The 27943-nt window shown below is 34.3% G+C and overlaps 4 protein-coding genes and 2 non-coding genes across 6 annotated transcripts; 3 read left to right on the top strand and 3 right to left on the bottom strand.

Annotated features, from left to right (window-relative positions):
- Positions 1-2074: 2074 nt before the first annotated feature.
- LOC136408389 (NPC intracellular cholesterol transporter 2-like) lies at positions 2075-2971 on the bottom strand. Its single transcript, XM_066389333.1, has 4 exons — positions 2847-2971; positions 2684-2791; positions 2425-2627; positions 2075-2275 (listed from the first exon to the last, which is right to left on the bottom strand). Exons 1-4 carry the CDS (start codon positions 2926-2928, stop codon positions 2186-2188), a joined length of 483 nt encoding a protein of 160 aa, XP_066245430.1. The 5' UTR covers positions 2929-2971; the 3' UTR covers positions 2075-2185.
- Positions 2972-8423: 5452 nt separating this feature from the next.
- On the top strand, positions 8424-18088 carry LOC136408179 (ATPase family AAA domain-containing protein 2-like). The gene is given in 10 exon segments (XM_066389034.1): positions 8424-8794; positions 8941-9092; positions 9141-9410; positions 10425-10604; positions 10699-11025; positions 16021-16408; positions 16474-16659; positions 16722-16946; positions 17003-17151; positions 17925-18088. Coding segments are annotated over 10 exon segments (2244 nt in total). The 5' UTR covers positions 8424-8481; the 3' UTR covers positions 17979-18088.
- Positions 18089-20623: 2535 nt separating this feature from the next.
- Positions 20624-27911, top strand: LOC136408572 (collagen alpha-1(IX) chain-like). The gene is made up of 15 exons (XM_066389640.1): positions 20624-20708; positions 20810-21017; positions 21234-21450; positions 21764-21934; positions 22127-22201; positions 22262-22390; positions 22468-22557; positions 22676-22780; positions 22867-23052; positions 23105-23251; positions 26607-26661; positions 27028-27129; positions 27204-27371; positions 27523-27591; positions 27649-27911. The coding sequence occupies exons 3-15, from the start codon at positions 21319-21321 to the stop codon at positions 27789-27791; spliced, it is 1572 nt and encodes a 523-aa protein (XP_066245737.1). The 5' UTR covers positions 20624-20708; positions 20810-21017; positions 21234-21318; the 3' UTR covers positions 27792-27911.
- TRNAK-CUU (transfer RNA lysine (anticodon CUU)) lies at positions 21115-21187 on the bottom strand. The gene has a single exon. It is a non-coding gene; the product is annotated as a tRNA-Lys (tRNA).
- TRNAR-ACG (transfer RNA arginine (anticodon ACG)) lies at positions 21565-21637 on the top strand. The gene has a single exon. It is a non-coding gene; the product is annotated as a tRNA-Arg (tRNA).
- Positions 23376-26324, bottom strand: CycB (Cyclin B). Its single transcript, XM_066389644.1, has 4 exons — positions 26150-26324; positions 25587-25858; positions 25149-25526; positions 23376-24281 (listed from the first exon to the last, which is right to left on the bottom strand). The coding sequence occupies exons 2-4, from the start codon at positions 25815-25817 to the stop codon at positions 23667-23669; spliced, it is 1224 nt and encodes a 407-aa protein (XP_066245741.1). The 5' UTR covers positions 25818-25858; positions 26150-26324; the 3' UTR covers positions 23376-23666.
- Positions 27912-27943: the final 32 nt, after the last annotated feature.

A 27943-nucleotide genomic window follows, 5' to 3' on the forward strand; every position in this document is an offset into this window, starting at 1 on the left:
CGATGTACAAGGTGTTTAAAAAAGGGTTAAGGAATGAAGGGTGTGATTCCTTGGCCCATTCTAAGAAAAAAGTTCCTATAACATGGGTCCACAAACGCACCATTTTCAAGATACAGGATGTCAAAAAAAAGAATACCAGTGTTGCCGTCTTTGTTGTTGTTGTTATTACTTTCTGTTCATGGAAATGTAATGTTGCAAATGTTATTTAGTAACTGGTAACGATTAGTAAACAACTGGTATATTTGACGCCAATTAGTAATGTGAATAAACTATAGCATCGAATAGAAAATGAGTGTCAAATAATTAGACAAAGTCCAGGGTTTTTCGAAAGAATAAGTGCTTTTTTTCTGCGAATATGTGAATTCTGCTTACAAATGGCAGGTGGACATGTAGAACATCATCTTCAAGTAAGGAAAAAAAGTAAAAATGATTTTTGATCATGTTTTTTTGACACCTCGTATGTCGAAAATGGTGCGTTTGCAGACCAATGTTAAACATGAAGTTTTTTTTCCTAGAATGGGCCAAGGATTCACACCCTTCGTTCCTGAATCCTTTTTTTAAACACCTTATATGTGGGCGTAACGTAGGGTTTAGACTTAAACTTATAAACCAAACAACAAACAATTAATATATGGACCTGATAGGATCCAAGTCTAAACATAAGTTATTTCGGAAATTTTGAAAATTTTGACAACTGCAAGGTCCCTCGAAAATCCGTGTTGTTTCCCGAACCTCGGAATCTCCTTTTAGGGCTAAGAGAAGATCTAATAAGCTATGTTTTAACGTACTTGAATTTGAGAAACAGTCTCCTACAACCCTCGACATAGATCTCCGAATTTACATGATTTCAAACGTCAATAATTTATTTATTTCTAATAAAATATTACAATTTTCTCGATGACATCGTTTTTAAAAATTCAAATATCTATAACTTTTATTAACATGACTATCCCTAAACCCCGCCGTTTCTAAGTTCCTGAAAATTGCCTCCTTTTATGTTTCGGTCAAGTCTAAATGTTGGTAATGACATTTTGAATAATGTTACCAAATTTTTATATTTGATAAAAAAAAGAAAAATTACGATGATTTGAAAACTTTTAAAATATATTTTTTGTACAGTTTAATGTTTGTATTTGTTAAAGTGTCTCGAAATGTCGTTTATTTCCAAAGAGAAAAACAGGATATGCTTAAAATTTATTTTCAATTTGATAAACAACTTAAAAAATGATTAAGATCTATCGCAAGAGGTTTCCCAATCGTTCTGCATCTAGATTTTTGAATTCTTAACAGGATGCCGTCGAGAAAATTGGGAGATTTCATTTCAAATAAACAAGTTATTGACTTTTGAAACCATTTTTTCTCAAATTCAAATACGTCAAAACGTAGTTTATTAACTCCTCTCTTAGGCCTAAAGGGCCGATTTTGAAATTCGCAGCGGTTGGAGAATAATACGGATTTCCATGGAACTTGGCAGCTGTCAAAATTTTCAAATTTTCCAAAATAACTCGAAAACGGTAAATTTTAAATATAAGACACTTTACATGAACTGACCTTAAAATTTAACGAGAAATTTAAAAGTGCCAAAAAAATAGGGGTTCCATTTGAAATAAGTTTATGCCAAATGCAAGGGGGCGGATCATGCAAGGAAATGCAACAAGGCAATTTTTAAGTTCTATTCCTAAAATGAAGGAGTGTCTCTCTTTGAACCCTCTCTTAATATCAAAAATAAAAAAATGTAATGAATTGAGGAGGGGGGGGGGGGGTAAATAGTTAATGAGACGCGAATTAATGTGTCTCCAATTACTAAAATATTTATAGTAATCACAAATGTAGGTCTAAATAAATTTTCGAATAATTATTCAAATAAACAAAATCAGAAATGTTCTGGTATTTTTATACATCCTTGGTATTTACAAGTTGTTGAAAAATTTCTGACCATTAAATTGTGGAATTTAATTACGAAACAAGTTGTTTAACATCATAATCTGTATCTATAAAAGCGGCATGTAAAAATTATGAAGACTTATGCCATGGAAGGATCCGGGTGTGATAGATGAATACAAACACATATTGCTAAGAATACAAATAATCAATTTAATAGCATAAAAAAATATGTCACATCTTCGTCTCTACTTCAACTATTAAATGTTTATGTTATACTTATATTTACTGCACTCAAGTTACTTTAATCAACAATGTGAAGTGACATCTCAAAGCATAATACGTCTTTACCCGTGGCAGGGTCGACTAAACCCCAGTGAACAAACCCTTTGAGCTAAAATAACAAAATAAGAAATGTTATTCTATAATAATTTTTGGGTCTGGTTGAAAACGGTAACGAGAAAAGTGTGAGGGATTTGTGAGGGCATTTTTCGAAATTAATTTAAGAAGTCGAGAGAAAGGTGAAAATTACATGAAACTTACCTTTGGAAACGCCGGCAAAATGTCCACCGAATCGATGTAAACGTATGTTTTCCCTTTGACCAAGTTGCAATTACTAACTTTGGTTTTCTCATCTAGTTCATATATGAAGTCGCATGCGTTGGAACCATCGACTCCAATGAACGGAAAATTGGTACCGCTTAATATAAAATAAACAGATTTGACCAATTCCTTCGGCACCGATTCTAGTGAAAACAAAACTTTGGAGGAGATGGCTCCAGTAAGTCGCTAAAAGACTCACCAGCCTTAAATCTCATTTTCGATATCAGCTTGGTGTTTTTCTTTGCCAAACAGGGGGGAACAACACAATTTCCTATTATGAAATTTTTGTCCTGATTCGGAAAGTTATCTAAAATATAAAAATTAATTAGTTTTATACTAACGAGGTATAGGTAAATACTTGCCTCCAGGGCATTGATTGACTTTGGTGGTGTTACAAAAGCTCACTAAACAGACAAGTAAAAAACATAAAACACACGATTTCATCTTGATAAATTAATGTGGTTTATGAACTAATAAGTATACTGATTTTGTACATGAGTAAGTAATTATAGTATACATTTAATTTCAAATTAGTGCTCATTTGATGATCGATTAATTAAATGCATATAGAGGATGTCTCAAAAACAGTGGTATAAATAAGTAATGAGTGCTAAAAAGTAAAAATGTTAAAGTAATTTTTTAAATTTAATCATTCTAATTATCGAATTCTATCTAATCTAATAATTATCTATATTCTAATCATGTTAATTAAAGGGATATTTTAATTAAATTTATCGTGCTCAAAAACTCCGCAAGACACAATTTCCAATCTACAAATGAAAAATTGTGAAGTTTATTCGCTATTTACAAAATTAAAGAAACCACTTTAAAACCCTATAAAATAAAACCAAGCAACTCTTCTTTAAGGCAAGTTTACTTAAGCATTCTATTTGTTTAACTTTACAAATTTGTACTATTGTTTCTGGCGCACTGTGTATATTAAATATTTGTACCTCGATAAAGCGTAAGTAGCGCCAATTATTAGTTCGGTATGTACGCACTATTTACAAAATTAAAAAAATTACTTTGACCCCGTTTAGAACGAAAACAAATAACTTTTGTTAAAAAAAAAGACTAGCTCAAAAACAATTTCTGGGACACCCTCTATATAAAATATAGATAGGTAGTATAGTTTATAGAATGTTCCACAAATATGAGTCTCTATCCGTATCTTAAAAATTATGACTAGGAAACAGTTGAAATTTGGATATTATTGTTGAAATAGTGTAAGCTCTTGAGCAAAGAAAAATAATAATAGTTTATGTTCCTTCTTGTCTGATGAGAAGACCGCCAAAGCAGCTGTGCGATTTAGCCAACTGCTGAGTGGCCATTCTCTAATGATAAGAAAACCGTTCTTGGATAACTGATAAAATGGGTTCAGTTCGGCATTAAACGTCTCAACTAAAAACTTCACCACACTGTTTTACTTCATTTTACCTCCATCACAATTCTTCACCCTTCCAGACCATATAATTGCAACAATTATACAAAAGTGAAGCTTTTCTATTGATTAAAAATATTGTCATGAAAATATCACTTCCAGTTATACCACAAATAAATGTCAACTCACTTATTTTAAATGGAGCACCCTGTATATTACATCAAATTTCGATTCTGCGGAACATTATGCACATTTTACATGTATAATGTTCTATACGTAAATTTTACTGTGTTCGAGGCATTTTGAATTTTCCAAGAAAAATGAGAGTTGCAGCCATCAATGTATTTTCTAATAATTCACGAATGTTTAGGTATTTTACAATGAAATTTTGTAATGTTGTACAAAACGCTTTTAGTGCCCTTCTATCAGTAAGTTAAATCGTGCTTCTTCATATGAGGCGTTCAAAAAGATAGCCCAAAACTCTCATTCAAAAATTGTAAAACACTCTCATTTTTTAAAAGTTTTTTTAACGAATACATTTGTTTTTCTATTTTTATTTAACACCAAAAATAAGTATTACTTTGAATTCAATTGTCTATACCTAAACTTAACCGTTTTCGTTTTAGTTAAAAAAAAACACAAATTTTTCAATGTGCAGTACTCAACTGATTTATTTTAAATGAAGTCAAGAATTCTAAGTTGGGCCTGTCAGTCAGAATTTAAATATGGCGGTACCCGTAAATTATACAAACGAAGATTACCTCAATATGTTTATTATTTATGGTGAATGTAACAAATTATTCACCAGAACATGTCATACATTTAATATTCAATATCCACAAAAAAACGAAGTCTCCACGAAAAGTTCTCCAACACATAATATGTAGATCACTTTAAAATAAATCGGTGTGTCAAAACACCTTACAGAAGAAGTAAGTTTATTATTGATGACGAAATAAATGTTTAAAAAGCTTAATACTACATATTTTTAAGTAATAATATTGAAACAGAGTTTAAGCTATCAATATAAGAAAACAGTCATTGTTGCGTCACGGAGCGTTTCCTTCGTGGGGTCGATAGTGTAGTCGCAGGGGGGCCGCTGATGTCCTGTTTGGACCTTTGAATACTGTCTTTTTTTGCTCCTGCGTGTCCTACATTCCTTTTTTTTACCTTCTGATGATCCATATTGTCCTCAAGAGACTTCTATTTTGTCGTTCGTCCACGGCACTACTCAATAAAGACTAATGTAGTCAGTCACTTGTCCGCTCATATTTTGCTAAAAGTGCATTGTCGTTGTCTGTTCACGTAATCTTCGTGACTATTGAAAAGAGACACAAGAACCCTCCCTTCTACTAGTATTTCGACTTACCCGGATGAAAGTAAGTCCGAACCAAACTAATTGTCGAAATCGTTGCTATTTATGTCTGTGATCCTCCGGATGCAGGGTGGAATCTTAAGAGCTGGTGCTCCTGTCCCTAGCAATTTGTCGGTACATCAACACCGAACAGTCATTTCAATAAAATTGCGTTCTTGAACTGTTAAACACTTTTCACATCTTAGGATTAATTTTCCGTGGGTTGTTCTTCTTATTGATAAGGGATCTAAATTATCAAATACAATTTAAACTCTTTTCAGGCAGTCTTTTATAGTTCTTAATGGAGTATTATAAACACTATTTTTAATTGTTTCTCAAATGAAATAGTCGAGAACTAATGGGTCGGGTGATCGAGGGGGCCATAAGTGAGATTGCTTCGCATTATTCGCTATGCATTGGTTATAAAACATCTCTTGCAAAAAGTTACTAACCAAATAACCATTATGAGGCAGCGCTCTATCATGCTGGTAAAATAATCGTTGATGCTCTGCTAATGACAAATTTTCAATGAAGGTTTGTTCAAAATTTCTCATAATATTTAAATATCTTTCACCTAGAGAAAATAACAATAACTGAAAAAGTAATTTTAAATTGAAATAAAAAACACCATTTACCATTTAAATTTTCTTAATAAAAGTGCAATTTGACTACTGTATTTTTTTTAATGGCACAAAAACCATTGAACTGGCAACTTTCTTGAAAGTTGCAGCAGCAAAACGCATTGGGATTCTTATTACTCCAATAATGTGAATTATGCCTATGAAAATGTCATTTTTGCTTAATTTTGCATCGCCTATCCAAATAATATTGTCCAAAAATGTTAGATCGTCGTAAAAATATGTTAAAAGAAATTTACAAAAAACTGTCCGTTTTAGATAATCGATATCTTTCAGATGTTGCACTAAACTAATTGAATATGGACGAAATTTATGTTTCTTAACAATTCTATGAAAGATGCTTTTTGATAAATTTGCCTGCAGGACAACTTGGCTTAAAGATGTTGTCGGATATCTTAGAAATATCCTAAAATTACAGTTTCAATTATTTTGTCATCAACAATAGGCTTGTTTCTTCTGTAAGGTGTTTTGACAGATCCGCTAATTTTAAAACGATCTATTATGCGTTGGAAAACTTTTCGTGATGACTTCGTTTTTTCTGGATATCGAATACCAAATATATGACATATTCTGGTTAATACTTTGTTATATTAACCATAAATAATAAACATATTAAAATGATCTTCGTTTGTATAATTTAGGGATGCTGCCATACTTAAATTCTGGCAAGCAGGCTAAACTTAATCATTCTTGACATTTTTTAAAATAAATCAGTTGAATATTGAACATTGAAAAAGGTTTTTTTGAAATAAAAGAAAAACGGTTAGGTTTAGGTATAGACAATTGAATTGAAAGTAATACTTATTTTGGGTGTTAAATTAAAAAAAATGAAAAATATATTCATTGAAAAAACATTTAAAAAAATGAGTTTTCTACAAGTTTTTAATGATAATTTTGGGCTATTTTTTTGAACACCCTATATGAAAAAGCATGATCTAACTTACTGATCAAAGGGTAGTAAAGCATTTTGTACATTACAAAATTTCACTGCAAAATACCTAGCCATTTGTAAATTATTAAAAAATACATTAATGGCTGCAACTGTTATTTTTTTGAAAAATTCTAAATGTCTCGAAAACCATAAAACTTAGATATAGAACATTATACATGGGAAATGTTCATAATATTCGGCAGAATCGTAATTTGATATAATATACAGTGTTCCATTTAAAATAAGCGTCTTGACATGCATATCCGTTTTAACCAGATATGCATGAATATATAGGGTGGTCCAACTTTTACCTGCATCACTTTCAGAAGCGATAGAAAATATCAAAATAATGTTCTTTTTTCGCATAAAATGATATCAAAAAATCGATCGTTTTTGCTGTGCAGGGCATAAAAATAAGAATTTTTTTATTAAATATTATTATATCTCTTAAAATATGAGAGCAAGACTAATTAAATTATATAATATATTATATATATAAAATACCTCTATGTCGTCTTAGAGCAGTAATTTAAAAAATATTTTGCCGTTTCTCACACAACCAATGGCTTAGCAATATGGATATCAAAAAATTATGTCAAACGTAAAAATCGTACGACATATTTAGAATGTTTTTTTATTCATTTGAACTTCTTTTTTAATTCTAAGAAAAAGTATTCTTCAAAATTTTTCGAAAAATGCAGTTTCCTTTTAAAATCGTTTTTTATATCAGACTATACATTTGACTTAACTAGACTTACGGATCTACGGACACCTTTAATATTAGGTTCGCCTTGATCAACACAAATTATTTGGCTTTACATTAATGCGAAGGAGACGTCGTGTCATAGCAAACAACACAAGTACTGATAAAAATACGTAAAGTCAAATAATTTGTGTTGATCAAGGCAAACCTAATATTAAAGATTTCCTTAAATCCGCAAGCACGATTGAGTCAAATCATATAAAAAGCGATTTTAAAAGGAAACTATGCATTTTTCGAAAAAATTTCAAGAATATTTGTTTTTTAGAATTAAAAAAGAAATTCAAATGAATAAGAAAACAAAAATCGATGCCGTACGATTTTTATGTTTGATATAATTTTTTGATATCCTCGTTGCTTCGCCACTGGTTGTGTGGGAAACGGCAAAATATTTTTAAAATTACTGCCCTAAGATGGCATAGAAGTATACTGAATTTAGTTACTCTTGCTTTCATATTTTAAGAGGCATAATAATATTTCATTAAAACAATTCTTATTTCAACGCCCTGTACAGCAAAAACTATCGATTTTTCGATATCACCCGATACGAAAAAACATTATTTTAATATTTTCTATCGATCCTGAAAGTTATACAGGTAAAAGATGGACCATTCTGTATATATGAAAACATTTCTAATCAATAGATCACTTGCATTTTAGTGTGATACTTAAATTTCTACTTCTTCCTAGTCATAGTTTTCAAGATACGGATAGAGGCTCATATTTGTGGTACACCCTGTACAATTAGGTGCACACGTGCATTAATAATAACTCTATAGTCCCCTTACTTAATTACTTTTCAGTATTGACAATACTGAATTATTAAACGAGGTGACTGCAAAAAATTTCGTTATTCAGTATCAACAACAGGTCATAACAGGTGCAGGGCGATTAATTACACCTTGCACAGATTTTCAAAGTCAATCATTTTATATGTCACATGTTTTCTCTCCAAATCCAGCGTCTAAAACGGTCCTTAAAAGATTTTTTTTTAAATTTAATTGCCCAAAATTGAACTTTGAAATGTCTCTCCATCAAAACACGAATCGAACATCGGCGCCCCAAAAACCGGTGCGTTGCAGATTTACCAGGGAGTCTTCGCTGCTTGGCTTTAACAAAATTGGCGGCCTCAAAAGCCATCTAAAAGTCCTGAGGGAAATAATAATTTTTCCTTTGCTGCACGGGAACGTTTTTACCCATTTCAATATCAAAGCTCCTCGTGGGGTCCTGTTTTACGGCCTGCCAGGTAAGATCTCAATCTACAAGCTTAACTGATGCTTAATACAGATAAAAATTTAAATGGTTAAATCGTCCCAGGAAGTAGGAAGTTAATGGTGCTCGTTATTTAAATTGTGCAGCAATATAAAGTGCATACTAATTTATGTTCATAAGGAACCGGAAAGTCCTTGGTGGCCGCAGCCTTAGCCAACGAGATAAACAGGGAGGGCGTAGGGAAGGTGGCTTTCTTCCATCGAAAGGGTGCCGACATTCTGGATAAGTGGGTAGGAGGGTCGGAGAAAAACCTGATGGATCTATTTGAAAAGGTGCCATTTTATCCTTTATTCGATCGCTATTTGAATTTCCGTCTTTAGGCCGTCAAATCCAAACCTTCCATTATTTTTTTTGATGAATTGGATGGTTTGGCTCCTGCGAGAGACAAACAGATTGACCAGATCCACTCGAGCATCGTGGCCACACTTTTAGCCCTGATGGACGGTCTGGACAATAAGCCGGGAGTTATTGTTATTGGGGCTACCAATAGGCTCGAAGCCATTGACCCAGCTCTGAGGAGGTCCGGCAGGTTTGACAAAGAGCTGTATTTTCCTCTGCCAGGGGTTGATGCTCGAAGAGATATTTTGGAGGTATTTAGAGGAAATTCACAAGTTTTAACGCACGTGTATGACACTCAAAATACATAATAGTATTTTTTAAACTCCGCATGTAATCTTATGTATATATAGGGTATTTTAAACCTTGTGATTTGATTTTTAAAAGGTGATTAACTGCCTGAAAGGAATTTCATTGAATAGGTTCAATGTTATAGGTAACATCATACAAAAAGTTGCATCATAACAGAGATATCATTTCTTAAACAATTTATTAATTAAAAATTTTCATTAATCTATTTTTAAGTAAATGATGATTATCCAATTTACAGTTGTCCTCTTGTTGCTGAGTGCAAAGTCTCGCTCGTTGTCCCCAGGAATCAGCATTACTAGCAAGACCTACGCCCCTTTCATAAGGCTCAATAAATAAAAATCGAGAAGTGTCAGATCGGGTAACCGACAAGGCCATGCAATAGGATTATTAGAGTCCACTGATTTCCAATGGCCCGATTCTCTTTGAGCTGGTTAATCACCTCTTAAAAATAAAATTATAAAACACCCCGTATATACATACACATATATGCAGGGTGCCTGTCTCTGAATCTCAACAATAAGAAATGGGACGTATTTGTTGCATATTAAAATAATATTTTAATAAATATATTTTTATACAGAATCTGATTCGAAGACTCAGTTGTTCAATGTTTTAAAAATAAATCATCAATTATGTCCACGTCAATCCTTGTGGCTGTAATTGTGTAAGGTGACGATATCCATCAATCTGAGTTTTTCTCTATTGCTCTAATGATATCGAAGTGTAATTTGTAGGATGTTATTATTTTTCTCTGTCCAAAAAGCTCTTCTTCGGCTTAATGATTTTATTGCTGCTGTTAAATCCTTTCCATTTGAGGGCAAATTGGACTCTTATTGTGGTAGTGCTTGTAATGATCTTAAATCGTTGTAAATACCACGTTAATGCAGATAGGCACGTCTTATCTGGTCACCGAGATTACCACAAGACTTCCGCATAATCTTATTAAAACTAATTAGGTGCATATGGCGTCTTGGAAACATAAGCCGAGCTCTAGATTGATATCTTACTTGGCGGAAGCGACTTCAGGTTTCAGCGGAGCGGATCTGCAGGCTTTATGCTCTAAAGCTATAGTCACATGTATGAAGAGGATCTATCCCTGTCTGCAGGGAGTAAAAGTCGATCCCGAGAAATTGAAGGTAACTGTCCTTGCGTACTTAATAATTACTTAAGGGTTATCTTAAATCTTTCCTATCTTTAAGTACCTTTCTTGTGTATTTTAAATAACTTTAGGTGAGCGATTGTGACTTCCGTAAGGCCCGCCTAGAAATCATGCCTTCCACCCAGAGGTCCGGCGCGATCCCAATGCGAACTCTAACGTCAACAATCAAACCGCTACTAGAGGGTCAGCTGAAGAGAATTACTAAATCAATCCAGGATCTTTGGCCTCATTTTCTACAAGAGAACCACAAATATATTGTTGGAGAAGAGCGATATGCAGGAAGAATTCTCTTGCTCGGCAGCAACACTCAAGGCGTCTGCAACCACTTGATCCCTGCCCTTCTACAGCAGCTAGAATACCTTCCATCATTTGTTTATGATGTTACGAGCATCTTCAAGGTACGAGGGTGGATCAAATATAAATGAGACTTTGCTTATACAAAGTTTTTTATTCATAGTAACAAAAAAGCTGTATGTATCATTTTCCTACATAAGCCCCCCCTTTTTAATGCATTTTTACCACCGTATTGGAAGTTTTGTGATGCCTTTATCATAGAAAGAAAAGGGTCGTGTTAACAGTCAATTACGCACATACACTTCTACTGCTACATCATCGTCAAATCGGTGGTATCCCAGCGCCTTTTTGAGTAATTGGAAGAGGTGAAAATCGCAGGGCAAAAGGTCAGTGCTGTATGGAGGATGTTCAAGAGTTTCCCAACCTAATTCCGCCAATTTTTTGCAAGTGAGCATTGCAGTATGGGATCGAACGTTGTCCTGAAGCACAATGACTTTTCGCATCGGCATTGCAAAGTCTTTTCCTGCGATAACAGTCTAACCTTACTTAGAAGGTCGCAATAGTACGCTGCATTGATAGTGCGACGATCGTGCAAAAAGTCTATGTGCAAAACACCATACTGATCAAAAAACACAGTCCTCCGTGCTGTTCGTCCGAGGGCGATGATTGTGACTCTCATTCTCAACTTTTTCATGGCCTTGCTTGAACTCTTTATGCCAGGCAAACATACGAGGTCTTGACAATGTTTCATTACCGAACTGTGCTGTCAATCTACGCAAGTTTTCGGCAGGGTTGATGCCTTCCCAAGTAAGAAATTTAATTATTATGCGCTGCGCAACGGAGGACGGTACTCCTTTCTCCAACATTGCACAACAGACTAATGAAGCTATCAGCGAAGTTCGGAAAACCGATCCCTCTTCTCCTGACATTCCTTCGTAACGTTACCTGAAGCCGCCCCGCCCCTTGATTGTGAAACACTCAGAACGAAAAATCTCGTTTATATTTGATCCACCCTCGAACCTATTCTCAAACTGAACGTTTTCCGATTTACTTACGTACATATCTTTTGCAAAAAAGCACTAGTTTAAAAATTCTGAAAAAAAAACATATTCTGGATTGTTGGTTTTGCAAAGTGTAAGAAATCACAAATTTTGTGTTCTTTTCTTTTATGTCCTAGAAGATCACAAATTTCCAAATCCTGGATAAAAAATGGATTCTGGGGTTCTAACTGCAGGTGTTGAATGAAAAAACATCCCAAATGACAAGTTACAATCCAAAATTACAAGTTTTGAAGTTTCGTTTCGTGAATTTAAAGGTTAAAAATTTGAAAAATCCGGTTGGAAACTTACTTTCGAATGTTTTGTTTACGCAACAATTTTATTTTTTTGCGGTCTAGAGGGTCACACATTTCAAAATTTTGGAAAGAAACAGACTCTCCCTGACTCGAATTTCGAACCATTGGGAAAATTCAAGTTCGAATTTGTATGCTCTTGGACATAAAAAAACTGGACAACATAAATATTATTCAATTTCAATCTTACACAGCTTTTTTAGTTTTATACTGATTTTGATCATTTTTTAAATAAATTGTAGGCGTTTTCATTTTAATCATTACCGAATATTAATTTTGCCAAAAGTTGTAATCAATGTCATTATACAGGGTCATTATACAAAATGTACTTTTTGATCTAGATTTCTGGTCATGCTGTGGAAAAATCTGAAGGCACCTTGAGATATCTTTGTAAGCAATTGTAAAGCTTTACTTTCCCTTAACATTCCTTTTTTTTATTCTTAACAATACATCCATTCGGAAAAGAATTACAATTTTTTGAATAAAAAGATGTGATTTATCAAAAAAAAATCAAAACATGTCAAACAAATAAACAATAATAAAAATTACATTTTAATCAAGAAACATTAATATTCCGTTGCGTAGCAACATTATTTTTTATTTATGTTGTATAGCTGTCAGAAGTGTCAGTGAAGTTTCACTGAGCACTTAAAATTTTTATTAAAATGCGGCCAATAAACGTTGCATGAGCTGTTGCCTTGAATGACGATGGTCATGATATACGCTACATTGCAAATGTCTTGGGCAAAGCCAGAAGTACTGTTCAAGATGCCATCCGTCATTTTCATCAGACCGGTGAGTATAGATATGTAACATCTAGGATCAGGGAGCCCACGCAGCACCAACCAACGAGATGATCATTTTGTTATTCTCATTGTTTCATAGGATCATGATGTAATATCTAGGGTTATTAGTCGTTGATTTGAAAATGTGTGAGACACAACAGTTTTTGAACGAACTGTCCACCGCAGACTACATGAACGGGGCTTGATGTCGAGATGACCAGCGGCTTGTCCAGCTTTACTTGCAGCCATACTTAGCGCTTTAATTTTGCCTATGCATATAGGGACTGGAATGATGGGGAGAGGGGATGTATGTTATTCACAAATGAATCGCGTTTTTGTTTTCGTTTGCCAGGTGGATGAGGCGTGTATGAAGAAGACGAAGAGAACGCTTTTCTGACTGTTGCATATCTTCCAGGCTGCCTTTTAGAAGCGGCAGTATTATGGTATGAGCTGGATTTAAATCCAAGTTCATACAGACCTCGTGTTAATCGAAAATGGTACTTTAAATACTAACCTTTATATTTAGAAGTTTTTAGCTGATCGCGTGATTCTTTTCGCTTGTTTTATTGGTTAGAATTTTTTCGTAATGCAAGACAATGCAAGTCTCATGTCGTAAGAGTTGTTAGTAATTACCTAGATGAAATGGAAATACAAAAGTTAAATTGGCCTCCTCGTAGCTCTGATTTAAACCTAATTGAACATGTGTGGGACATGCTAGGGAGACGTATTCGCAACAAAGAGTTAGAATCAGTTATAGACCTTCAAGTCTTCTTAAAAAGTGGTAAAATATTTCGCAAAAACTAATTGCTAATTGCGTTCTAAATTTACTTCACCGTATGACAGCTGTCATTAGAGCACGAGAAGGAAATACACGCTATTAGTGTTTATTTATCTTTAACTTCAATATTAATTTATGTTGTTTATTATTGTTTATTTGTTTGACATGTTTTGACTTTTTTGGTAAATCGTATCTTTTTGTTAAAAAAATTGTAATTTCTTTTAGAACGGATGTATTGTTGTGAATCAAAAAAAGGAATATTAAGGAAACATAAAGCTTTACAATTGCATATAAAGATATCTCACAGTGTCTTCAAATTCTTCCACAGGGTGTTCAGAAATTTAGGTCAAAAAGCACCTCTTGGTTTCACCCTATATAATGAGAAATTAATTACAACTTTTGGAGAAATTAATATCCAGTAATGATTAAAATGAACACGCCGACAAATTGCCAAAAAACATTATCAATATCCATATAAAATTAAAAAAGCTATGTAAGATTGAAATTAAATAATATTTATGTTGTTAGGTTTTTTTTTTGTCCATGGGTTTATATGTTTGACACTTAAAACAAAGAGGTAAGATAACAAAAATGGAGAGAATGAGAAAAAATTGTAGTTTAGTTGGTTTTCTAGGGCTCAATGCTATAAAGGGTATTTCAAATTCGACCCTCACCATTGGGATCTTGGAAACTAGAAGAGATACGAAAAAGATTAAATGGGGGCAAAGTTGCGTAATCTAGCGCTTGATCGAATACCATTTTCAAAATTTTAATTTTCCGAGTACTTCCGAAGATATCCGAGAAAAACTAAAAATTGGAGAATCCATTTTTATTTTTTTAACGTTATTTGACAAGGAAGGTCAAATCCATAAGCACATTTTCATTGCCACTTTTTCTCAGCTACACGATGACATATTCAGATTTGCCATCCGACGTTTCGTCTTTCGGCTACCATTATCAACTTTATTTTTTCTTATGGGCGCCATACTGAATTTTTCGACAGAAAAATAGTGCGTTTCATTCTGATTTCATTGATATAAAACTTCTTAGAATTTACTTTTTTAAAAGCCGAAATATTTAAATAAAAAGACATATTACATAGTTGGCCTTGACTCTATCGAAAAACTTTCTTTTGTTCGCGATATATGACAACTCCTCCAACGAGATTAAAGCGTGTACAGATTTCCAATGAAAATGAGCTTCAGAAATAAAGAGAAACGAGATACGTTAAGACTTTATTACAAATTTGACAGGAACAGTACGAAAACAGTTCAAATGTATTTTGAGTTATATCCGGGAAGGCAACAGCCGCATAGAACATTATTTAAAACTTTGGATGAACATTTCAAAAGCACCAAACTCACCACACTGACTAAAAACCTAAAATGAAGTATGAAAGCAGAAGGGAAGAAGATTTTCAAAGGTACCAAACTCAGCTAAATGTTCATCAAAAGTATTAAATAATGTTCTATGCGGCTGTTGCCTTCCCGGATATAACTCAAAATACATTTGAACTGTTTTCGTACTGTTCCTGTCAAATTTGTAATAAAGTCTTAACGTATCTCGTTTCTCTTTATTTCTGAAGCTCATTTTCATTGGAAATCTGTACACGCTTTAATCTCGTTGGAGGAGTTGTCATATATCGCGAACAAAAGAAAGTTTTTCGATAGAGTCAAGGCCAACTATGTAATATGTCTTTTTATTTAAATATTTCGGCTTTTAAAAAAGTAAATTCTAAGAAGTTTTATATCAATGAAATCAGAATGAAACGCACTATTTTTCTGTCGAAAAATTCAGTATGGCGCCCATAAGAAAAAATAAAGTTGATAATGGTAGCCGAAAGACGAAACGTCGGATGGCAAATCTGAATATGTCATCGTGTAGCTGAGAAAAAGTGGCAATGAAAATGTGCTTATGGATTTGACCTTCCTTGTCAAATAACGTTAAAAAAATAAAAATGGATTCTCCAATTTTTAGTTTTTCTCGGATATCTTCGGAAGTACTCGGAAAATTAAAATTTTGAAAATGGTATTCGATCAAGCGCTAGATTACGCAACTTTGCCCCCATTTAATCTTTTTCGTATCTCTTCTAGTTTCCAAGATCCCAATGGTGAGGGTCGAATTTGAAATACCCTGTATACATGGACATTAATACCGCTGGGATTTACCTACACTTCTTTTGCAGAAAAACACCTTTCTGAATGTAATCCAGAATCCATGTGTGATCCTTCTATCCAGAGTGGACGAGTGGTGGAATATAATCAGTGACTGCGATCAACTGAGCATCGTGTCCACATTGGAGGATATCCATGCCGATCAGCCCATCCTAGTTGTAGCTACTTGTGAAAGAGACGTGCCACCCACGGCAAGGCATCACCATATTTCGGTGTTTAAGTTTCAATAGTGATTTTTGAAATTTCAGTTGAAAAATTTCTTCTACAAAAACAGCAGCATCTTGCTGAAGATTGAAAACCCCAAAGGGGAGGAGCGAGAGGCCTTCTTTGAGCCGTTGTTCTTCGGTAGGAACATCGTCAGCTTAGTGAAGGTCTTGGAGAATACTAGGAAAGAAAGTCGTAAGGAGTTCAAAAGTGCGAATTATTGAGATAAGAGCAGGATGCGCATATTTGAGCATTCGCAGGGGTGATTAGAGAGCAAAATGGTGATGGGAGTGCATCAGCGGTTGTTTCTGTTAAAGAAAAGAAAAGAAGGGGAGAGTCTCCCAGTCTGATAAGGAAACGCCCTCGACTTTCAAGTTGCAATAGCCTTGAGCCGGTGCGATCCATCAGTTGTAACAGCTTGCACAACAGTCAGAAAGAAATTGAAGGTAAGTAGCAGTGATCAAGAATACATTCAGGGTTGGCAAAAAAAGATTACAAGAAACTTTAGTAAACGAGCGCCAATGTGAGTCGGGCCCCAAAAGTTGCGAAAGCTACACATGTAGCATCGCCTACAAGAAAATTCCTTACTTTACCACAGCCATGTCCTCTCTATTAAGCCAAAAAAATGCCAAAAAAAAGAGAGGTAGCCAGACCGAGCTCTCTCTGAAGACACTTTTGGTTAACAGACAGTTTAGTTCCGAAGATGAGGACACTATAACAATAGATAAAAATGGTATATCATATAGTTGTTGTTATATATTTTCCCCTATACAAGATTTTTATTCAAAGATTCCCAGATGCAGCATATTAAGAGTTTGTGGAAACATGCGAGTCTGCAGACCTCGAAGGGTATGGTGGTGTCTGATCTCGAGTTGCTCTATGATATGATATCAGCTTGCATTAAGATTCATTGGAAATCTTTTGACGTGCTACTAAAGGTGTGTGCTTATTAACAGAGGTGTTGGGAAATATATTCTAGACGTCTGTTATTATTTTTTTTATTTTTGGGAATAAAACCTCACATACCAGTAAGTAATATTATGATAGAATTGTACACTATTCTCAGTTAAAACTAATTGAGAATAACATTCACCTTTTACTAAGGACTTAGATGAAAACCTTTCTGGACATTTTGGTGATAAAACCTGTTAGTAAAAACGAGTAAGAAAATGGAAACAAATAGTAAACTAAAATATATAAGAGGTGAATGTTTTAATCGTGTGAAAAACTCCGAAATGCCTTATCTTAATCACAGAAGAATGGTAGTTTCTTTGACGTGAGTCACGTAATCAATATAAAAGGTTAATTTGAGGTAGGTGGTTGGTATTTTATCACTGTACCTAATGGAACTTATCTTTTTTTTTAATTTGTGCTAAAGAAAGTATCATCCCTCAACTATGAGGAAGAAGAATTTCAAAGCGTTTCATACAACTTAAATATTCATTTCTCATACATTTTTGGATTACTGCTTATTTTCGTTTTTCTATTCAATTTAACCAGACATTATTTGTCACCAAAACGACAAGAAAAATGTTTGTCCGAGTTCTTAATAAAGAAGAAATATTATGATCAATTATTTTTAAATGAAAATAATATATTTACTGATAAGTGAAACATTATAATCAAAAATAAGAAAAAAAAGAAAAATGTTAATGTGTTGCAATACAAACATTGAAGCTTAAATAGCTAATCCATATTTTCCATTCTACAGAATCTAGAGGGCATCCTTACAGACATTGAATTTTCCAATAACATTGAAGATTAAAGCTTGAGGTGGTATGACAAGCCATTTGGTCATAAAAGTAGAATTGGCATGTATATATATTCATATTTTGTGGCGTGCAATAAATCAGTTTTACAACCTCAATGATGGTTTTCTCTCTTCAGCTTTCCTGTATTTTTACATCCCCAATAACACATATGTAACCAAGTCATACTTAAAAATAATCGAGTTGCTGCTTAAGTCAAAATCCATTTACGTTGCCAGTCAGTATGATTTATTTGTGAAAACATATGTTAATTATTTAAAAATGTGGCCTACAAGAATCAGTAGTCATCTGCAAGTTAAATTAAGCCTAAATTTCAATCTCGAATGACACTAATTGCCATTAGCTCTATTAGTAGGCCTGCATCTCTGGAAAGACTACCAAGTACTTATTAAGATACGCATAGAAGTGGTGCATCTTTCGCACAGCGTTATATGTTCTTTTGATTGTTTCTTTTCAGTGTTCAATGGTGTACGGTATTGGGAAATAATAGTTTATTAAATGGTTTAATTCAAAAAAGTTGAAGTGCATTTAAGAAACTATGTCAGGCTTTTTGGTAAAGTAAGTAGCTAAAACAAAATTATTTATAGGGAAATTTATTTTGTTATTTGCAAGACTGAATCTCAACATGTGATACACCATCGTAATAAAAAAAGACTGGTCTCAAAAATCTAAAAATCCAAGATGGCACCCTTAAGGAAAATAGAAGTTGGTGAAAATTGTCGACTTTTAATTGTGACATCGCCACGTTGTAGTAAAAAAAAAGTTGCAATGATAAAGTATCAATTATTGTGAATTACACTGCTAAATAAGCTGAGGAAAAAATAAACACATTTTTCTAAAATTTCAGGTTTTCAGAAATTTTCTAAATTTGAAACGGCACATTCTTGAACTACAAACGGAACATTTTGGCTCCAATTTAAAACAACATGAATTTGAGAACATTTGCCTTAATTTAATAGACCTCGCATCTTTTATGGTTGCCGTCAGCTGCATGGTCAAGCTCTAGATACGGACAATGTATAATCGTCGAACCGTCTGTAACAAACCAAATTATAAACGTAAAAGAAATAATATTGTATTAGTTAAAAAAAATGTACTAATAGAGATGAAATCATACGTCAAATATGGCTTTTTCATGTAACGCATTTGGGTTAATAGACAATTTCAAATACTAATTGATTTACGTACGCAATTTTATTACGTAAATAAAGTGAAAATTTCATTCACGCATAAAATTTCATATTTCGATACAAGAAGATACTGGTTTCTCTCTGTTACGTTGCAGCAAACAAATTACAAAGGCAATTTGCAGTAATGCGATTATCGCGATAATTTTCCTGGCCACCCTTGCAATGTTACGACAAACGGAAATATTTCTATTTTACGACCGTATTATTTGACGATGTGATTAATAAAATTCCTTTCTTAAATTCAACTCGTTTAACGAATTTTGGACAACGTTACTGTAATGCAGCTTAATCTCAAAAAACAGGTAAATGGTGCACTGTGGGCCATTCGTACGCTACTCTAATTAAAAAGTACCCCCTATTAAGATAATCAAAATGCCTTTTGATTTAAATTGAAAACCTAACTGAATGGGCATATAAGTATATAAGCTATAACCCTCTAATGCTAATCATTTGTGCAAAATACCTTTACCTCCATCCCCTGGACCAAAAAAACCTTTAAATCGCCATTTTCTCAATTATAAGTTTTAACATGACTGTTTTTTCTGAAAATCTGAAAAAAATCACGCATATATAGGAAACTCTCGCGCATTCCTCATATTGTTTTCGTTTTTTTTATCTGCTAATTCTAATCTAAAAATAATTTTTAAAATTTCAAAATGGAATAACTTTTTTTCAGAATGGGCTCCAGATTCAGTATTTTCTTTTAATGATGGGCATTTTTATAGCAAGTCTAAGTGTATATAAAACGTGTCACTTTTCAAGCTGCACCATTACAATACCGAATTAAGCATTTTTCAGTTGCTGTTATTTAAATAGATACTATTGGATTATAAAAAATGCATTAAATGCCCAAAAAAGCCAAAATGTTTAATTCGGTATTGAAAAAAATTACAAAAGATCGAATTTTTTGTATTTTTCAACATGGCGCAGCTTGAAAAGTGATATATTTTATATGTATACACTTAGACTTGCTATAAAAATGCCCATCATTAGAAGAAAATACTGGATCTGCGGCCCATTCTGAAAAAAAGTTATTCCATTTTGAAATTTTAAAAATTGTTTTTAGGTTAGAATTAACAGAAAAAAAACGAACAAAATATGGCGAATGCGCGAGGGTTTTCTATATATGTATGATTTTTTTCAGATTTTCAGAAAAAACACTTTTCACGTTAAAAATTATAATTGAGAAAATGGCGGTTTAAGGGTTTTTTTGGTCCAGAGAATGGAGGTAAAGGTATTTTGCACAACTGATTGGCATTAGAGGGTTATAACTTATGTACTTATATGTTTATTCAGTTAGGTTTTCAATTTAAATCAAAGGGCATTTTGACTATTTTAATAGGGGGTACTTTTTGCATTCGTGCAAACTTTCTAAAAAGGATCAATTGCACCTATCATTCTACCCTTGACAATTTAGCTAAATAATCGATACAACTGCCAATAATAAATAGTTAACTTCCTATAAATTACTAACTTTCAGATGGGGACATGGAACATACCTTATTTGGTTGTATTATATAATTGGAATAAACTGCCGTAAGTAGGTATTTAATCACGTTCTTCATTTTTACCCAGCACCATAAGGATTCTTAATAAACGTTCCTCTAATAATGAATTTATTTCGCTAATATTTTTAGAACTGAATATCTTAGAACAGGAGATAAGTGGTCCATGTGCAGACTATAAAATAGGCGACGATGATCTGCAGGCTTACGATTTTATCCGTCAATTTAGGCTCGATTTATTAGAAACCCAATATTCGGGAGTTAATAAAGTTACCGGGTCTACCTCACTACAGACCGCTTATCGGTTGGAGAGACATGCTGATTTAACAGTGCCCACAAGGTATTTTCCTAAAGTACTTAATTACATGTTAAACTTTTTGTGAAAGATTTTATATAAAATAAATTAGGAATTAATTTAAAAATGGAAAAAAAAGTTACGCCCAACGTGGGGCTCGAACCCACGACCCTGAGATTAAGAGTCTCATGCTCTACCGACTGAGCTAGCCGGGCTTGTTGAATATGGCCTCCTAGAATATATTTTAACTTAAACTTTCAGAAACGTGTTTCCTTTGGGATTGCCAGAACAATTTTCCTTTATTTCAACCTTTCGTTCAAGACACCAAACCAGAAGCACATGGCATATGATACGAGTATCGGATATAGAACAAAAACCACGATTTTTAGTAGCTTTAAATCCCAGAAGGCAAAGCATTGATTTTGCAATTCAGAATTACGAGGGACAGTTGCAAACGTTAAGATTTAATAATGCTAAGGTAGGTTTATTTATTATAATTTTAATTAATCTGTAATTATTAATGTAAAATAAAATATTTTTTTACTTTTGTCTTCAGTCGATTTTATACGTTGCATACGTAACGGCCTTTCAAGGCCCTGTGGCGCAACGGATAACGCGTCTGACTACGGATCAGAAGATTCCAGGTTCGAATCCTGGCAGGGTCGTTAACTTTTTAAATTTTAGAATTGTAATTAATACTGTTGGTAATTAAATTTAATAATCTTATTTTTTCCTACGAGCGTGCGGTAAAGCATCATTTTTCCCATTTCTTAGGTAAATAACTGTTTCAGGTATTTGACAGAAATTGGCATAAAATCCATTTTGGTGTATACAGAGACAGGGTTTCTCTATTTGTTGATTGTAAAGACCTGTTTGAGAAACCCTTAGAGCTACGAGGTCCCATTGATATTAATGGCAATATTTCAATTTCTAAATATGCAAATTCAAGGGAAACTGTTCCGGTAAATAGATACTACAAAGTACACGTTTTTCACAATAAAACACAAAGTTCTCAATTTATATTAATTATTATTAATTTAATTTTAATTCAAAAACTAAATTCAACTGCTTGAAAGACGTGCACCGTGTACGTCTACATTTTTAGTAATTTTTATTACATATTTTTTATCTAAACCTCTCTGTACATACATTAGATCGATTTGCAATGGATGCTAATGAGCTGTGATCCAACTAAACCGCAAAGAGAGCTGTGCTTAGAAATTCCAACGGTAGATCCCTGATTTAAATAGTAACTTATTTAAAAAAATCTTTGTTATATTGTTCGATAGGACAATATTTCCGAACAGAACCCATTACACCCACAAAGAGTACCAGCACCTGTACCATCATTTCCCAGCCCGCAACCAACTTGCAATGTGGTCTGTCCTCGAGGGCCTCCAGGATACAATGGCACTAATGTAAGAACTTTGAATCATTATCACTTGCATTGCTAGATAATAAAAAAACAAACCTTGCATTGATGAAGGGTCTGCAGGGTGAAAGAGGATTCCCTGGACCTCAAGGCTTGCCAGGTCCACAAGGCATTAGAGGCGAAAGGGGTGAGGATGGAAGGCCTGGTTATCCAGTAAGTTACTCCACTATTAAAGAGATATTTCAATATACCATTCGTGTCCGCGATTATGTATGGACATCCGCCCACTCGAACTTTACTCGCAAATCACTGAATAAAATTTTAACCTTAGGGACCTCCAGGTTTGCCTGGTATTAGTGGTTTGTCAGGGAATGGAATTACGGGGCCACCAGGGCTGGATGGATTGCCAGGAATACCGGGTCCAGTAGGGAGCAAGGTACCTGAGCTAAGAAAAATTAAATAGATATTTCATTTTGAATGGACTATTAAAATTCTTTTATTTGACTAATATATTTATTTTAGGGAGAGCCTGGCATTCCAGGCCTAAAAGGCGAAAGAGGTTTCGATGGTTTACCTGGTTTGCCCGGGCCCGAAGGAAAATCTGGACCTGCAGGGGAGCCGGGACCTCCCGGGGAAGTTTCCACTCTAATTGACGGCCACTATGGCAGAGTACACGGCCCGAGAGGAGTACCTGGCGTTCCGGGAGTCGTAAGTTTCGCATAAATAAATTGAAAATTTGTAAACCAACAATTATTTTTAGCCAGGTGAACGCGGCTCGCCGGGAGAACAAGGGCCTGAGGGGCCTATGGGCATGCCAGGGTTTCCCGGTAAAGACGGAAATCCTGGAACTTCAGGTGCCTCAGGGCAGAGAGGTCCACCGGGAAATCCAGGTGTGGCAGGGCAACCGGTAAGTAAAAATACGAGGAAATGATGAAATACACAGTATTTTAGTCATCTAATCAGTAACGTCCTCACTGCAGATAAAAATGTGTGTCGGCGTAAGATAAGCGTAAGATACTTTGAAATACCGATTTTATTATGAAACAAAATTTTATTTGGCTAAAGTTTTATACAATATATATTACCACTTAGAAGAACTTGATTTCGTATTACACCGGGAGAGCCGACATAAAACGCCGGAGACAACTTATTAATCACACTTACTATAACATAAAACAAATGTAAAAATGTTCGAAATTTCACATAAATCTAGTACGCAATAATCAAATGATGTAGGTATAAAATCTAATAATAAAAATAATAATATTAATACTAAAATAACACAATCACACACTTATCTATCGTTATAAACTAGTCCAGTCTTATTTTTTACTCAGCACAGGCGACGTTGTCAGTTTTCGAATTAGTGGCCCATCCAACTTACAGTTTAAGCTAATTTTGCTGTATTTTGCATCGGAATATTTCATTCTCACCATGTCATACTTGCAAGTCTTAGCCTTAATGATGTTCTGAGCAAACTCAGAGACTATATCTTTGAAATCCGCGTACTTGTACTTCGTGTAGTAAATCAAAGTGGGACTCCAGGCTTTCATGGGATCTATGCTTTCGTTAATGACGGCGATCGCAAGGCAACAGGCCGCGGCCGCTTGTAGAGAGGGCCTCACGTGGCATAAAGTGTATTCTAGCAGGGCAAGTTCTAAAATGTATTTTGCCAACGAATGCTGTTCCGACTTGACCAAACCCACTTTGCTGTAGCGCCTCAGGAAGTATATGGACAATGGCCAGCCCATGCGGAAATCGAGACATTTGACAATTTTCAGCTCCATTTGTATGATCTGTTGGCTGGTGAAGGCGCCATCGCATATATAGACGAAGTCGCTAAGGGAGGGCATGTAAATTTCCTCGTATTTGGCAGAGAGCAAGAGGGCGGCAACACCAACTAATTGCAAGTTGCTGCGATCCACCGATTTGTTTGCCTGGAAAAACCTCAATTATTATTTTCAAATTAATAAAATTCATAAGGTTATCCTTAGACCTATTATATTAGGTCTATTATGCTCTATTATGGTATGTCCCCCTTACCTCAGCAAAGAGGTCAGTACAGTGAGAGGACTTAATATATATATTTTTTTGTTATTTACTTGTGAAGATAACATGGATTCTAAAATGGGTGATATTGAGTGTTCCATTTAAAATTTTAAAAAATTCAGCCACAGAATGGGTATATTTTGCAATAGGCAAAGGAAATATTTTTTCTTGGTAGTGTGCTGAAAAGTGTACTTTATTGCTTTGATTTGGCAATGCAACAGCTTTACATTTTCACAAATGGAGGAGACAACAGAATTACTCAAGAAATAGATATTTTCTCACAAAAGATTTGAGAGAAGCTTTAGGAATAACTTAGGAAGGAAAAGTTTTAGGAATGAAGATTACCAGAAAAGATGAGAATAAAATTAAATTTCAGCAAATAGGATGTATAGAGAAATTACTTAGAAGCTTTAATATGACCAACTGTAATGGAAAGAGCACACCCATAGAAAAAGAAGTACCTAAAATAATCGACATGCCTTATAGGCAATTAATAGGACAGCCATATTGATTCACAATGAACTGAATATGAAGTTAAAAAAAGGGTATATACTAAGTAATAAAGGAAAAAGGATTAGTCTACACCAGAAGTGAAGGGGCAACATGCATGGAATCGTTTACAGAGCTGATTGGGCAAGAAACACAAGTGATTGAATAAATATTAGTGGTTGTTTCAGACACTAAGTCAGAGTTTTTGCAGATGCAGTTGTCAAACTTAAATTAATAGATGATAGTAATTAAATTAATTAATATACCTGTAAAAACCGATCCAGTATGGAAACACATAGATGCAAGGTGTCCAGTTCCAAATTAAAATTCCTATGAGCGTCTACCAACCAGCTGACCAGTGTAAATCTCATCTTTGGATTGACTTTCATGTTTTCCATGAACTTTTCCCTTATAGGGTACTTGACTTCTATGCGTTGCAAATAAGTTAAAATGTCATGAATGTATTCTGTGACCATTTGAGGATCATCTTTGGTGCCTTCATCAGGATCATAAACACCAGGCGGTTTGGACGTGGCTAATGCTGATGTTGTTGAGTCTAATTTTTGTTTAGTGGGAACTTGGGAGATTTGCTTTAATAAACTTTCTTGTCGAACAGGTTTCCTGCCATTGTCTTTGTTGTTGTCCTGAATAAATGTTTGAATTTCCATATTTAAAGTTGTATACCTAATTGTGACTGCTCTCACCTTCTTTACTACCAGCACTTTTTTTACTGCCACATTCTGTCGTAGCGCGACTCCTACTGGAGGTGCCATAACATCTTTTTTGGCAATTTCATGTTTGGGAAGATGTAATGTATTTAGGCGATCTCCTAATGCCCTTTTATTGGGTTGAACTGGTGCTTCAACCAGTACTTTTCTCCCAATTCTGGAGCTTATTGAATTTTCTTGATCGTTTAGTTCGGCCATGCGAGACATGATGTTTTTATCTTTAATAAGGCGTCCTTACGAATTGTTCCCTATGATAAAGTGAAGTCTACGGTCAGTATTACCGAATCAAAACAAAGATCTTGTTCAAAATGCTGCAGTACATAACAAAATTTATCTCCTAGTAATTCTGTAGAATAACATACAGACAGACAATTTAAAGCACATGGATACCCACAGTAGATATCTGTACGAATAGAATCTTTAAATAAGAAATTCTAATTTGTTTTTTTTGCGAAAATATCCATAAATAACTCATTTTTTTTTGCTGGTGTTCCTCTTAATTCTATGCCTGAAAGACAAGAAAATATTTGTAAACTTACCTTATATGAGTCTACACTATGAACTGTTAATAAAATATCGTATATCTCACCAAAAAATACCTTTTTTGGATGTCAAATCACTAATAAACAGTACTCAACCTTTCAACTTTTCTCTATGGCTGCTTTGAGAAATTGAAAAACGGTTATTTTATTATTTGAATTATTACCCTCACTCCGCTCAGAGATCGTGGTGCAATTGGCCCGTATTTGACAATATTGACAGCATATTTGGATTGGTAGTTTGCCCGACTGCACGCAGATTTTCATTACATCTCCTTCTATCCTCCATTATTCTTCTGCTGAAGAACTAGGAAGCAACATTACATGTCCATAGAGACCCATTCCGAACTGATTTATAGCGGTTCATTCAAAAATATGTATACACTGTCCAACACAACAAATCTATTGTTATTCGATGGTTTGGGTTTGATTTGGTTTTTTACTTTTTTTGCTACAGGGAAGAAGCGTCTCGGAAAGCGAAATTCGAGAAATATGTGTGGCTGTTTTAAGAGGTAAGATTATTTCATTCAAGTAAAGTAATAACTATTTATATACCTAATTTGAAAAAGTACCATACAAACAAAAATAGTAGACAAGGATAATTCTGCAGGACGAGCTCAGCGAGTTACACAAAATATTGATTTCCTAACACGTTTCATACGGGATTTTTTCTAATTTAGACTTTGATGTGTGTGTAACGTAATAATACAGTATAAAAACATGTTTTTTTATTTTTCACATTCAGTTACGAAAAGAAAAATTCTTCAGAGTTCTTGATAGAACTTTTCAGCACCAGTTGTAAAAAATCATTTTTTGTAACCGGTTGCGAAAAATTACGTTATTACTACCCACTTTATTACCCATCATTATTTTCGTAGACGAATTGGCTGATTTATCAGAAGTTCTTACTGGACCTCCAGGGCCACCAGGGTCTTTCGCTCCTGGCAAACCAGGACCACCAGGAATCCCTGGCCCTTCAGGTAGGATTTATTCTATTAAATAGTCATCGTTTACTGGGCTCCATATTAGAATTACATATACATATTTGTAATAGGAAATCCAGGGCCTCCAGGTCTGCCAGGGGAGCGGGGTTTTATGGGTCTCTCTGGAGCAATTGGACTTCCAGGTCCTGCCGGGACACCGGGTGAGAAGGGAGAAAAGGGGGATCGAGGAATAGAAGGGATTGGAATCGAAGGGCCTGTAGGACCTAGAGGGTCTCCAGGTAAATACAAGGATGTTTATGATAATAATAACAAAAACAAATATTTGATATCTATTATAAGAAAAATTGGCATCTGAATTCGATTGTTTTTCTAATAGAAAATTTAAATAGAAGCGTTTTTACAATATCAAATTTAAAAAAAAATTAATAGGTCCCTCAGGAAGTCCAGGCGAAGGTTTGCCTGGAAGACCTGGGGAGAGAGGGGAGCCAGGAAGATCTGGTAAATTTTTCTTTTTTTTCAATTGCACACTAATTGGACTAAAATCTAAATATTCAGGAACTCCTGGTCATCAGGGTGTACCAGGTCCTCGAGGACCTCCAGGTTATTGTGAGTATTGCAATGGTTATGCTTCAGACTATCAACAAGTTTATGCCGCCTATGTAGCAGCCAGGAACGCCGGAAATAACAAAGGACCATGAATAAATAGTTTTTTAAGTTTTAGAAATTAAACGTACTCCCGAAAATATTTTCACAGTAATTTTTGTTAGATTAGATATTATCAATGTAAAAAAAGTTAAGTAAATAAATATTAAAATGTCCATCAATGTTTTTGTTTTCGCATGTATGAGCA

This window comes from Euwallacea similis, chromosome 4, assembly GCF_039881205.1.
Source record: "Euwallacea similis isolate ESF13 chromosome 4, ESF131.1, whole genome shotgun sequence".
Taxonomy (NCBI): Eukaryota; Metazoa; Arthropoda; class Insecta; order Coleoptera; family Curculionidae; genus Euwallacea; species Euwallacea similis.